Raw genomic sequence first — 15,010 nt, forward strand, 5'->3', positions numbered from 1 at the left:
TGTTTCGAGACCCGAGATGTTTGCCCCGAATGTTGCCTATGCGTTTTGAGGATTTTCGGGTACTTTTGGTCATCCTCGGAATCTTCTAACTCTGTCTGTAGCACGTGTTTTTCATTTATCTATCCTCTTAGGTTGTTTTCAACTCTATTCGCGTTTGCGACGATTCTGTTTGGACGGAGTCTAATATGCTAAAATATATATAAAATAATATCAAAAGTAAAGTAATTATATGGTATAATATTTTGACCTTGAAACGAATTCTTATTTTATTCTTATTATTCCAATAGTATTTCTGAAAATCTGAATTTATACATATAATCACTACAATCTAACTGTTACAATATCATAATGAATTGCAAAAATATTTACTGAGACAGTTTTAAAAAAACATTTTAAGCTTTTTCAATCCTGAGACTCATGTATGTAAAGGTTGTCATACACTTTAGTGCAGAACCAAAAAAATAATTTTTAAATTATCTTTAATGGTACATATTTTATAATAAAAATTTCCTAGGTACTAAATTTTCAAACATTTAAGCAAATTTCTAAGCTACTCGATATGAATTCTTTTACGTTTTGATACTAAGCAGCTGAGAAAGGAAACTATTGTCGACAATTTTATCCAGTCACTGCACTTCTAACTTATGTGATCCCATAAAATAATTATCTATAGATTATTTAAGTGGAGAATACTTTCAATTATTAGTGAATAAAAACAACAAAACTATTCGATTTGTCAGTTATTATTTGATGAAATTTATAAACTAATACCCATATTATGAACTAGTACTAACACCCATTTATTAACTATGTAAGTAGTATTCTATTATTTAAAATTTTTACTTGTAATTTTGAAACACCTTGGTTTAATCGTTATTATTATTATTATAATACATACATTTTTCAAGGTTGATAATTTAGATAGAATTTCTTGTCCGCACCAAATATTAGAATTCTCAGTTTCTGACTGTTTCACATTATCAATCTCACTAATTCGATTGTTGCCTGTTTGAGTTTTGTTTCGTCCAGTCTTATCTTCGATAATAACGCTTCCCTTCTTGTCGTTTCGCAATTGTACGACGGAATTTAAGCTATCCATTGATAAATCGGCATCATAGCTGTCGAGTTTTACTCTATGCTTGCTTATTGTTCGACTGATCGGTTTGAGATTTATTAGCTTTCGCCTATCAGGAGACGGTGATCTAATTAAATTAGAAAAGAAACTGTAATAGTACTTCATAAGGTATTTAGGCTTATTATTAGGACATCAACTTGTAGTTAGTCCATACTACAGTGCCAGTTTTCAGAGTTGAGCACTGGGCGTGCCAAACGGTCGACATATGGCCCGGTAGGGAGTCCCTACTCTAGGGACTAGGGATCCAACGCTAAGTGCGTATTTCAAGCAACATTCTCAGATTGTGTAGTCAATCGGATCTCTCTTTCTATCCTTAGGAGCATGTGTGCCCTTCTCACTGACTCGATAAAGTAGATTCCTTCATCTGTAAGATATCCCGTGCTAAATTGATTACTTTTTTCCTATTCGTTTATCAGTCTAAGGCCTAAGGGATTCTGATATCGATTTAATATTATACGGGCCTGCAAGAAGTTATGAGGTAGTTTAAAACACCGTTTAACCTGTTTTGAATTTGAGTTAAATGAAACCGAGTTGTTCGTCATTTTTTTGTGAGATACAAGCCTCCTTAAATTGTCAATAGAATTCGACACCCTTGTCAATCGCCATTGAAATAACGCTAGGTAGCCTCGCTGAGAAGGAAAGACGATAAACGACAGATTCAGATAGGCAATAAGCAAGAACCTGTGAGGACCCATGACTACATAAGTATTCGTAGATAATTGGTTAAGGTCCAATGAGTAGGACGCGCGTTGCTTGGGAGAAGCACCATTCACGAGTTACAGAAGCGACAACATCGCAAGTTAGAGGACCTGGCACCAGGGCCCAACTCTAGAAAATCGGACTGCAGGTGAGATCACAGAGTTTGTATGTACTAGGATTAGGTACCCAGTAATCGACACATTAAACAAAACTTAGCAAAATATTTACTTATCAATAATTTAGAGTACGTATCGACCATTTGCTGCAACAATGACATAACTAAAGACGCACGAGTTTTAGGGAAATGTGATAATATAGGTAACTACATATTTAACGGAAACACAGTTCGTTCTGTAGAAATAAGTCAAAAGGAACAAATTTTTGAGTTATATCATTGTGGCAGCAAATGAGCGATATACAAATACACATAGCACACATAGTACAGTATAATAGAATTATCACTATGGTAGATTTTTGTAAAGGAGTTTATCCATCTTGTTTGAGAAGTGTTGTAGTATAATTAGAAACATATTTCACAAAATATTTGTAGCTAATACCTTATCTGAATTTATACCTGAATTATCTCACCTTACCTTAATTAACAATTTGGGTATTTTTTGATAAGCTATACATATAGATATCGTCTTTTCTTTACAAAATAGTATTTGGATTTTTGAATTTTATAGGTACATTCATTTCGAAGTTATGATCATTAAAAGTCACCAAAAGTTTTAATACATCTTTCGATATACCGACAACTTTATCTACACTGTTTATAACTTCACTATCACATTTCCTAGAAATAATTGCACATACATGCTATCTTGGAACCTATAGAATTGTTTGACTAAAAGTTTAAATGTCTAAAGAATAATAAATTTTGTTATGTTTGACTATCCTTCTTTCAAACAAGAATCTTGAGCTATGTATATTTTCTCCTACCTCAATTCTTAACCTCAGTATGAAATATCTCTAGTCATATATGTTATCTATAAATAATTTTAAAAGCGCTCAACAAGTAACGAGTAAATAGGATAGTAGAATTCAATCAAAGTATAAACTTAATTTTTTCGGGAATGTAATCTACTTTTCTTTGCCTTGCATCGGTTTTCTGCTTCTCCTTCAAAAGCAAATGTATGTTATAATTTGAAAAAATATGCATAATCACTTAAAAACCTTAGTTATACAGCCTTTCATTTGGTAAAAAAATGTTCCTAATTTCATCCTCCTTAAGTGTAATGGTAACAAAACAGTTTTTAGTAGGTTGACAAAATGTTATAGTTGTCTATTGTATATTTAGAAAATGATTGATTTATAAAATCCAACAAATAGTGTTTCAATTGAGTGTAAATAAAACAAGAAGTAAACAGTACAGTTATGTACAAAAATTATACAAAAACTGATTTATATGAGGTGCAACATTTGAAACATCTAGTACATCTGATCCATTTTTCTCTTCTTACATCGCTCGAAAGCTGCATACCATATAGAACACAAAAACATTAGAACCAGTATAAGGGAACAAAATTAGGCACAAAATAACTTTTCAATGTAATTATCAATTCTACTTAACAAATTTCAGAACGAGCTTGCCACTTCAAATTATATACTTTAGACATTGAAACGTGATATTAAATATAACGAACCATCACACTGGAATATTTGTAAAACAAAAATCTGTCATAAGTTGCAGTGAAATTGATGGATTCTTTTGTTTATTTAAGGAGGTAGACCTTAACAAGGCGGTGCCATTACTCACAAAATTAGGCCAAAAAAAAGATATTTACGCCATTACACTTTTCGTTCTTATATTAGAAGATTTTGAGTCGGGAAAGGGCTCATTCGATAGAGGAAGGTTTAATCAAGTGCGCTCTGGTTATGATTTTATTTTGAACAATCTCTAAATTACCTAAAAATGCTTTGATTTTATGGCTATGAATTATCGATTTTTGTTTTATTTTGAACACTCATATTACTGAATATCAGCAGAATCTGGCGAAATCATGACCAGAGCGCTCTCGATTGAACCTTTTTCTATTAAATGAGCCCTTTCCTAATTTATAATCTTCTAAGGACGAAAAGTGTAATGGCGCTTCGGCAATGCTTTTTGCCATATTAGAGATAAAACAGAGTAAAAAAGTGACAAGTTTAGTTACTAGTACACAGAGGGTGGCGCCTAATCAGGAGGTCCGTGATGCCCAAATTTGGCACGTGGGCATTGACTAAGTCTACGAATAGACTTAACATCTTATGGGGTTTCGTGTCCACAGTTAAACTACAGTACTGACTTAGAAATTCGAAGATGTTTTTAGCATTTTCTACTTATGAATAACGGTCAGTTGAAGAACTAGTCATTGTTTTTCGTGAAGTATACGATTCAGACAGTATGATATGAATTATGAATGATTAAGAAAGATCCGAATTATGTCGTGATTGCTAATATTTTTATTGGGTGAATATAAGGGGTTCGTTTGTCCACATTTATCATTAATTATGTAGAAAAAATGGGCTACTTCTCTGAATTTTATGAAACTAGAATATGTTGTAAAACTGAACTCAACATTCTGAACAACTTTTTTATACATGTAATCACTGCTCGGCCTTAGTTTTCAAAGTATTAGTACCCTACATAGCACCATACATCCAAAGGACGTCCATTTCATGTTCGGTTTACATCTAAACGTCTTATGTCCATTTTAAACATCCTTAGAATATTTCTAGGACTTAAATTTTATATGTTGTAGGAACGTCTATTTGAAAAGTTCTACGAATGTTCCTAAGGCTTGAGCTTCGCACGTTGTAGAAATGTCCGTTTGGAAAATCCTACGGATGTACTCTTCTAAGAACATCCGCCTCGTAAATCTTTTACATTCTTTTTGTAACTCTCGCTAACTTCCTGATAAATTAAATTTTTTGATCAAAAAACAATTATCTCGTAGAAGGTTTTACAAATGATTAAAATGCTGGAAAATATCTTTTAAAATATTCAGTAGTATATGGTTTTTAATTTCCTAATTTTTTGCGATATTGATATCCATAATTAATATTATTGATGTATGTATACAGAGTGTTCATTTGAAAACTTTAAATCTATATATCTTGAAAATAAGACATTTTCGGGAAAAATGTTAAATACAAAAGTTACTAGATTCCTTGGGGGAAATATTATTCTAATTATTTTTTTTTTTTTTTAAATGGAAACCTATATTTTCATTTATAGATTTTTATTTTATGCAAAGAAAGAATAAACATTTGTATGAATCATTTTTTAATCGTATTTTATCTTACAAAGATTTATCTTACAAAGGTGTAATGTGGTGGCGACAGACCGATGCCACGTCGCGTCGCCTTCGAATGTGTTCCGTTCGAAGAGACAATCGCGTTTATTTCTGCCAGATGTGGGAATCCGAGTTCCTTCTAAATACCTTGTGTATTCATCCGTACTTTCAAAAATTCCACATCTGGCAGAATAAAGTAATTTTGTGCTTTCTTCGAGCGGAATGTTCCTCCCTAATAACCATCGAGGGCCGTATTGCCCCGCAATCGGTGCCTTCGCCAGCTCATCCTCTTCGGACTCAGAGGGTTGACGCTGATTCGCGGGACAATACGGCCATAAAAACATTCGGAAAATACGCGCGTGGGCCCGCTCGAGCCACGCTATTCCGGGGTTCGTTCTTCCTCCCCAATTTTCGCGGCTGATTTTCGACCTGAAGGAGAGGTCTCCTCCACCTTTGTCGCGAGAAAATCAGGGCGGTTCCTTTGCCCCCGTCAGGGTGACTAGAAAGATCTTCCTTCTTTAGGTCAAAGGCCAATCAATGCCGATTTGTTTTCGTCGTACAAAATCGGTGACGCCCTTAAAGTCGCGCGTTTTGGGGGATGTAAGGGGATGAAGAACGGACTCCGAAAAAACTGAGGAGATGCATTCGAGTCTTAGATAAGAACGCAAGGAAAGAAGTCAGAGCTGTGATCATAAACGGCCACATCTGCGAGATACTCGTTACGGTTTCCTACACTAATCCGATATGCCTTTGCTTTCCCCCAAGAATTTCTTGCGACTTTTTCGACCCGAAGAAGAGAGTACCACCTCCACTAAAAAAAGTAACCGAGAAAGATCCAACCTCGTTGGTGTCAACTAACAAATCAAATTCGAGTATTTTGACGAAACTACACCCCGAGAAGTCGCGCTGGAGGAATGCGAGGGCACGAGGAAAGAGACTTCGGAAAAAATCGTCAGTATCGATCGTAATTTCGCTGCCGAACTGTGTAACATCTTGTTTTTATTTACGGAATGCTGCAGAACGTTTCAAAATAATCGGTTGTCGGTCACTAAAAGGTCAAGTGGTCATTTAGTGAAGTAATCAATGTTAGTGACCGCGAAGTGTTGTAAATGTAAGGTGGCTTTTTGTAGTGTTATACCTGCGATCAACGCTACTTGGGCATTATCCCCCAGTAATCGGAATCGGCACAGTGACCCAATGGAGCAAGTGTTCAAGCAGCAAGTGAATTCCTCTCCGAATGGGTAAGTTTTACCGATAATAATTACTCATATTACTAGAGTCATATTATTAATTTCAATTCATTTAAACATTTTTTGCTTTGGTCCATCATAATTAAAAAATAAAAATCAATGTTTCCGTACTTTTTACCGATTACAGCAACTAATACGTCCAATTTTCGTTCATTCATTATGAAATAAGTATTCTTGTACAGTTTTCAATGTTTTGATGCACAGTAAAATAACGTACAATCCGTAGGAACTACGAAAACATTGCTTTTTATTTTTTTACTATGACATTACTTTACTAAATCGGCATTTTTAAATTCTTTTTTCTCGTTGTTTATTTTTTACAACTTGGATAATTAATTTAAAAATCTGAAAAAATTGTGTAATATGTGTCTCAATAGTTAACGTGGCCCTGATTTTTTTATTAATTTTTCATCCAATAGTTTAGGAGAAATTGAGCATTGACGTAAACACTTTGAGTTTCTTGTACAAGCCTCGAGCACGGTGAATAGCAGACGCTCCGCGTAGCTTGTGCCCTGTCGCTGGTCGGCCGAGCGCTCGCTATTCGTGCTCTCTGATTGGTCGGGGTTTTTCGTTAATAACTCGCTAACAAAGCTTCGGAGGATATTTTTGCAAAGGAAAATGTTGTTTAGAATCACCCCAGGAATCTCCCATTTCTGGCTCCTGCACTTAGTTTGGGACACCTGTTTATTCACAGACTATTGAGATTACAATTATTGTTGCGAGCACCCGGTATGCAGCCACAGCCAACTGGTTCTCGCAAGAAGACGGCAGAAAATCGACTGCGCTGATAGTTTGACAGCTGTCAGTCATAATCGTAACTGCGATCGTGGTACATGTACTCTAAGCCTAAGAGAAAACCCTTGTACATGGGCGGTGGCGAGCCTGACGTAGGTGGCTCGTCGCTACAACATATACTCATCAGAGAAACAAATACATTTTAATAATGTCGGCTTAACGTTCAATAAATCAATCATTTTTTCACAAAATTCCATTCACCTATCAGGATTATCTTCAATTAATACTTGATGTATTTACATTTTATAGGGATGATATCTATTTAATTTTCGCGTCTTATGAATTGAACCAATAGATACACGAGTAGTACGTGACGCATTGATTATTGAATTATTTGGATGTCCAACAAAATACTCAGAATTTCGATTTGAGTTAATTCATTTAGGACATGACGATGAGTTCACTTCCTGTTATTCACAGATCCAGTTTGCTTACATTTTTTTAGGGGATTCAACAGAAAAGAAGCAGAACAATTTTTATTCGGATGTCTTTGATTGAAAATAGTAGCCATATTTAAAACACATTGATTTTCATATATATAAATAAAAATAATTTCTGTTCTTTCATCAAAGATATAAATCATGGTTAAGACAAACGAAATTCATACAAGTTTATAATTGAATTTCCAAAGAACAACTACCTATCATTTTATCTTAGGAACGACGACAGTTTGCTGTTTTGAGTCTTTGTTTGTGTTTTGGATATACATATGTATAAAGCCTGCTGTACAGGATGAGCACGACCTCAGAGACTTAAAGAACATTTATAGTTTATTCTGTAATAAAAAAGTCACGTAAGAATGTGTAATTATTATTGATTTGTCATAATTTAGTTATAACAAATTATAAAAAAGTTTCATTAATATTTATCGTTTAATTTTCCATTGTTTACTTTCGAAGTACCAAAACTGAAAAAAATCGTTATTTTATTAAATATCTTTTTAAGATAAAATTTGATTAAACAATGTTTCATACAAAAGTTTGTTCTTTTTTGGCATAGAATAAAAATCTGTAAATAAAAATATAGGTTTACATTTAAAAAAAACGAGGTTACGCTTCAAATAACCTTGAAGGTGTTCAATAACAAAAAAAAATAATTAAAAAAATAATTGTATTTTCCCTTTGAAACCGAGTAACTTTTATATTTAACATTTTTCCCGAAAATGTGTTGCTTTTGAGATATTTAAAGATTTCAAATGAACACCCTGTATATAACATGTATAAATTAGAAGGAGTATTATGAGATTGCATAATATTTAAAGAATTTCTATTACTTCGGTTAGTTACTTTCGGGTCTTGAGAGTACTTTCAAATATTTGTTTATAGAAGGAAGTTATGTGTATATAATACTATTTATACTTTTAATATTACTGATAATTCTGGCTGTTTACTCTTGAGAACAATTTCCTACGCATATATGAGTACACATGTAGTACATAATAACAAACTCAAGTTTCAAGAGAAATGCTTTTTATTAATTTTCTATAAGGGCGAATAAAATCAAAAATATTTCTGAAATTGTTGAGTTCACCCTTATTACCCGAAACGTCTCATATGTGTTTCTCGATGGCTAATGAACATCCTTAAAACTGTTAAAATAATGGAACAAATATCGCGTTGGGCAATCCTCAAACGAGAGATTTTCATTTATTGCGGAGGCACACGGGCCCACGAGGGCGTCAATTTGCATTCGGTTGTTGATCACTGTTCATCGTGTGTCGTGTATGTACCATAGTACTTCATTGTTATTGTCTGTGTTTCGAAAGAAGACCCCTGGTGGCTGGGGATCTGACTTGTGAATGGTATTTCTCCCACGCGGCACGCATCATTCTCAATGAGTCCTAACTAATTACTTACGACTGCTTAGTTGTGGGACCTAATTTATTCTCTGTCTTTATCTGGCGTCTATCATTTTCTCTTCTTCGCAAACACCTTCAACGTTCTTTCTATGGTCGCTGAGAAACATATCATATTCTACAGGTAATTTAGGAAGGCTCGCGAGGCACGGAAGAAATGGTGGACAACTTGAAGAATGTCTTTTCATAAAACAGTTCAAGTTATGCTATTCTGTGCAACAGAAATGTATATATTGCAAATATTTGTATGTAACAGTTACTTAAATAATGCTTAAGAATTAAATTAATATAAGTAACACACCGTTAGTGGTTTGGTATCTTTTATGAGAAATAAAAAAAAAGTACAATAGGGATAGGGAGAAACTGTAAACTATGCAGATTTAAATAAGTGTTACATAAAATAAATGCATTTTTATCACATATAATAGTATAATATGCACTAGAATTCATCTGAGTATCTATATAATATTGCATCGTGATCAGAATTCCCTGCATTTGTCGAAAAAGTGACTAATAGCCATAATTTAAATTTCATAAAAGTGAGATAGTCGATTTCACACGGGCACCATTACATTGAGTTACCTACAGAAAAAGAAATCTGGTTTATTGGATCTGTCAGACAGACGAATTTGCTCTTAACGACAAAAAAAGAGATTCGATCACCTACGTAATCTGACAACGTTGCGGAAAATGTGCATCTGGTATTGTGTCCCTTCCGAGCTGACCGCCGCGCCGGTTGCTTGGCACGGCTCCGGGATTTTTTTTCGAAATACAAACAATAAGTAAGAGTTATTTTCAGTATTTCAGATAAGTTTTTATTTATTTGTATTCATTTAAATATGTCTGGAAAAAGGAAACTACAGAAGTATTATAGGTGTACTAAAAAAAAGATGCTAAAAAGTCTTTATATCTGTCGTATGTTAATTTTGATCAGGAAGCTTCTACCTCAATGTCCGATGTACAATCTCCAAGTTATAATCCAATTATTAATATTAATGAAAACATTTTAATTTATTCAGATTCTTTCTTAGATAATGTTATTGAAAACGATATTTCTGTAGAAAATCTTCAAGTTAAAGAAAATACAGAAAGACAAAATTCTATTTTAGAACATTCTATCCATGAATTTTTAAGCAATAGTAATGATAATCAATCACTTTCTTAAAGAAACTATAGATATTCAAATAGTTTTCGAAAAAAGTCAACACAATTTCATTCTGTACAGCTTTTGTTTAGGACTACAATGTATATTATAAATAAAAGTCGGTCACCTCTGTATGATATTTAACAGTGTCAATATATTTGAAATCACTGTTACGATTAGTAGCATTTATAATCTCACAGTATTAACGGCTATAACAGCATATTGGGTCGAAAAAATGTAGAAACGATCATTGAGGAGAGGAAAATAATTATAAATTTACATAATCAGTATAAAACTCTTTCAGAAATTTCTCGTATCATTAATAGACCTCGATCTACGATTCAAGACATAATTAATTGATACGGATTACGTAAAACAATAAAAAATAATTTTAGAAATAGGTATCCACGAAAAATTAGTGAGCTCGCCGAACAGATTATTCTTCGTATGATTAACAAAAATCCCAAACTAAATGCTCGCAAAACTGCAGATGATCTTAATAATTTCTTAGATAGTAACATTTTATCTAGTACCATAAGAAATTTTTTACGGACACAAGGATATCATGGAAGAGTAGCACGTAGGAAATGTTTTGTCAGTGGCCAAAATAGAACGAAGAGATTACAATTCACGAAACTTATAGAAATGCTGACATAAACTACCGGAATCATGTAGTTTTTGCAAACGAAAGTAAATTGAACATCTTCGACTACGATGGACGTTATACTGTAAGGAGAAAAAAAGAATGAAACTTATAATGTTCAAAACTTGCAGCCTACTGTTACATATGGTGGTGGGTCGGTTAGTGTTTAGGATTGCATGAGTGCTGCTGGAGTTGAAGAACTACATTTCATAGAAGAGATTATAGAATATAAATTATATATTAACATTTTAAAAACAAACCTCCATGCTAGCGCGGAAAAATTAGAAATCAGACATTGTAATACGCTCGCAGGACATATCTGAACGCCTCTCCGCTATCCTTAGTTTGTCGTTTTCTCTATTATAGAAGACAAGGAAAATCTGTTAATACAACAGAAGTAATATTATCAGGAAAAGAAGAAAACCCTCTGGGTGACGAATTCACATCGATCTTTGGAGAAGATCCATCAAAATCCAAGGCCTTAGAGATAAAGGTACATGCAGATATTCTTAGCATATGGAACCACTGGAGTAGAAAGGGCGTAAGTAAGGAGGACAAAGGAAAACTTTTAGAAAAGTATCGAAATCCTAAAGGACTTGAAACGTCAAAATTAAATCCCGAGATTCTACTAAAACTTTCCAAACACTCCAAGAAGAGGAACACATGAATGGTTGAAAGACATCAATTGGCTGGTGCTGTAGTAGCATCCATTGGGTTATCAATGACAACCCTAATTGTGGAAAAAGAGACTCTTGATAAAGTGGAGTTTATGGAGAGACTATACAATGCAGGAAGAATACCAGTAGAGTTAATGCATAGCCTGGCAGACTCAAGAGTCGCTTTAATCCTGGCAGGAGTTGACAGGAATACGAGGAATGTTTTAGAAAATACTCAGACTGAAGAATTCCTATTTGGAAATAATCTAGTAGAAACATTCAAGGAGGCAAAGTCTATGGAAAAAGTAGCGACTCTATAAGGAAACCTCTAACCTTAAAAAATTTGCCATCGACTTAGTACCGAGGTCTTTAAACGTAAGCAGCCTACAAGGAAAGAGGCTATTACTGGGAAGATCAGGCTACCAACAGGGACCTCAATATCCACAGCTAAGATATCGTCTACCATTCAAGACAAGACAACCGTACAACCAAACGACCCCTTACTAGGGTCATCCCAGGTTCAGGAGTCAGGGTAAATACAAATAGATGTAAGTGCTCCAGCTGGCAGACTCAAGTATTTTGTATCAAAATTGAAAGAAATCAGTCCAGATAAGTTTATTCCGGGATGCATAACAGGCTTTAAGTTATGTTTTCAGAAAAAGCCTAAACAAATCAGGAAACCTAGAGCGAGATTGACCTCCCCCGTAGAGATACGAAGAATGAAAAAGGCCATAGACAGGTTAGTCCGGAAGGGTGTAGTGGAACTTTGTAGTCTATGTAAAGATCAATTCTTATCTAACTACTTCCTAGTTCCGAAACCAGACGGCTCTTCTAGATTTATTATAAATCTGAAGAAACTTAACAGATTCATTAGAACGGAACATTTTAAAGTAGAAGATATATAAACAGCAACGAATTTACTTCTTTCAAGATGTTTCACGTGCACAATAGATCTAGAGGATGCCTTGAGTTGAGTTCTTCCAATTTCATAAAATTCAGAGAAGTAGCCCATTTTTTTCATAATTAATGGTAAATGTGAATGAACGAGCCCCTTATATTCACCCAATAAAAATGATAGCAATTGCGACATAATCCAGTCATTTTTCATCATTTTTATTATACCATCTGAATCGTATACTTTCTGAAAAGCAAGATTGAGTCGAGGCGTAGCGTGAAATATCACAAAGCAAATTCTTCTACCAAAACCTAACTTATTTTATTACTTATTCCGTAGATCTCCGCCAGAGACGAGTCATATGTACTTATGAACACCACAGCCCCTTTCCCAACTAATAGTACTTCAATGATTAGCTCTTCAACTGATCCTTATTCATGAGCAGATGACACTAAAAACACTTTCGAATTTCTAAGTTGGTACTGCAGTTTGACTGTTGATACGAAACCCCTTAAGGGCCTAGGGTAGTCACGTGACTTTACGAGATTTCTTGGTCGGTATCTGCTGTTACAGTTTTCATTACAGAAATAATGTTACGTACAGACACATGGCTACCAAATGATTGTGAGATGGAGCTAGCCTGTGATTCTCCCCCCACTGCACACACTATTGCACGAGACGCATCTATATGAGTTTGGCCCCTCGGACCACTTCGGATAGCTTCGGAAAGTTGCGAGAGAAGGCGAGTGTTAGCCTTGCTCTCTCATTCTTGAAACGCTGTATTCAACTGTTCAAGTCGTCGGTAGGCGGCACAAGCCATGATGAGCCCCCGACTTTTACGATTGCCCATATATATTCACTTTCTGATTTATGTTAAAAAGGGACCATTCGGTGAAACTCTCAAAGATTTTTATGACACTTTGTGTGACGAGTGTGAAGCTGAATATCTTGTGTTAATATACATTTTTTATAAATAATTAAAACAAAATCTATAGATATATGTTTAGAAATGAATAGATTACTCAAGGAAGGCGGTTGAATAACCGCAAATGATAGTTTCTTTCCATTTAGATAGAAGTGCCAGATCCTGGGTTCCATACGTAATATGGAAAATCAATTTTCTCTTTTTGTTTAATATATTTAAATTATTGCACGTAATGTTATTTCATAAATACTGTAATTTTTTTATACGAATCTTCATTTATAGATACATATACAGTGGACACACTGTATATGTATGTTGAAATGAATTGTTGAAACTGCCATCATTATTGATACATACAAATCCTTCTTCTCCGAATCAGAGAATCACGTACTGATATTGTGGTGCTCCGATATTTTAATTTGTATAAAGCCAGTATTATTTCTTCTAACTGCAGAATATTTAGAGTGCGTCCTGCACATTACATTAATTTTGCTTAAAACTGCACCGTACATTAATTTTGCTTAAAACTGCACCGTACATTAATTTTTTCGTTTGACTCGATAAATAGCTTAGTATTTGAGAAATTAAAGTATTATAATACGGTAACATCATTCTATGACTCTGTGATTCGAAGAACAAGGATTTGTATACATCAAGAACGGTCACACTTTCAACAATTCATTCTGTAATGTAAATGTAAAACAATACAATTACTAATGAAAAGATAGTCAAGTGCACGCATACTAAACCGAATCTTTAAATTCAATTTTCCCGAAAACCAATCGTCTTATAAAAGAATTTTATTTTTTACATGCCTTCTTATAGTTAGAAATTCATGATATCCTCAAGGAAGGTTTGAATATCTGCAGATAATTATTATTCTCTAATAATGACAGGTCCTACATTCGATACAAGACGTTAAAAGAATTTTTTTTATAATTTAAATTGCGTGTAACATAATTTCACAAATACGATCATTTGTAATGCAAATTTTTGTTTATAGATCCATATGTAACTGAGATACTTGAACTTTTACAAGCAACTTCAAACAATCGAACTGTATTGACTATTGTTAAGATGTTGTTACTTGTACTACTTGTTATACAGCTAAATTGTTTATTGTTAATTCGAAACACCTATATGTAATTCTAATTCCCCGAAAAACCTACAAATACATACATATGTACAATATGCACGTACGTATACATGGAATATGTATTCATTTTACAGAAGTCTTGAAATATATTTATTATATATGTATCTATAAATGAAGATTCGTATAAAAAAATTACAGTATTTATGAAATAACTTTACGTGCAATAATTTAAATATTTTAAACAAAAAAAGAAAATTGATTTTCCATACTACGTATGGAACTCAGGATCTGGCACTTCTATCTAAATGGAAAGAAACTATCATCTACGGTTATTCAACCGCTTTCCTTGAGTAATGTATTCTTTTCTGAACATATGTCTATAGACTTTGTTTTAATTATTTAGAAAAAACGTATATTAATACAAGATATTCAGCTTCACACTCGTCACACAAAGTGTCATAAAAATCTTTGAGAGTTTCACCGAATGGTCTCTTTCTAACATAAATCAGAAAGTGATCATATATGGGCAATCGTAAAAATCGCGAGGCTCGTGGCTTGTGCCGCCTACCGGCAACTTGAACAGTTGAATACAGCGTTTCAAGAATGAGAGAGTAAGGCTAATACTCGCCTTCTCTCGCA

At 33.9% G+C, this 15,010-nt stretch overlaps 2 protein-coding genes across 2 annotated transcripts in view; one reads left to right on the top strand and one right to left on the bottom strand.

The window, feature by feature from the left end:
- The window catches only part of LOC143178725 (uncharacterized), a 40,387-nt gene extending 34,126 nt beyond the window's left edge, over positions 1-6,261 (top strand). Inside the window, exon 6 of the transcript XR_013001845.1 lies at positions 6,243-6,261. The gene's annotated coding sequence lies outside the window, so the exon portion shown is untranslated. The remainder of the gene's footprint in view (positions 1-6,242) is intronic.
- Positions 1-15,010, bottom strand: part of LOC143179664 (uncharacterized) — a 41,831-nt gene that overhangs the window by 1,784 nt on the left and 25,037 nt on the right. Inside the window, exon 11 of the mRNA XM_076378978.1 lies at positions 899-1,202. Coding sequence (XP_076235093.1) covers positions 899-1,202 — 304 coding nt within the window. The remainder of the gene's footprint in view (positions 1-898; positions 1,203-15,010) is intronic.

The sequence above is a fragment of the Calliopsis andreniformis genome, chromosome 5 (genome assembly GCF_051401765.1).
Source record: "Calliopsis andreniformis isolate RMS-2024a chromosome 5, iyCalAndr_principal, whole genome shotgun sequence".
In the NCBI taxonomy this organism is placed as follows: domain Eukaryota; kingdom Metazoa; phylum Arthropoda; class Insecta; order Hymenoptera; family Andrenidae; genus Calliopsis; species Calliopsis andreniformis.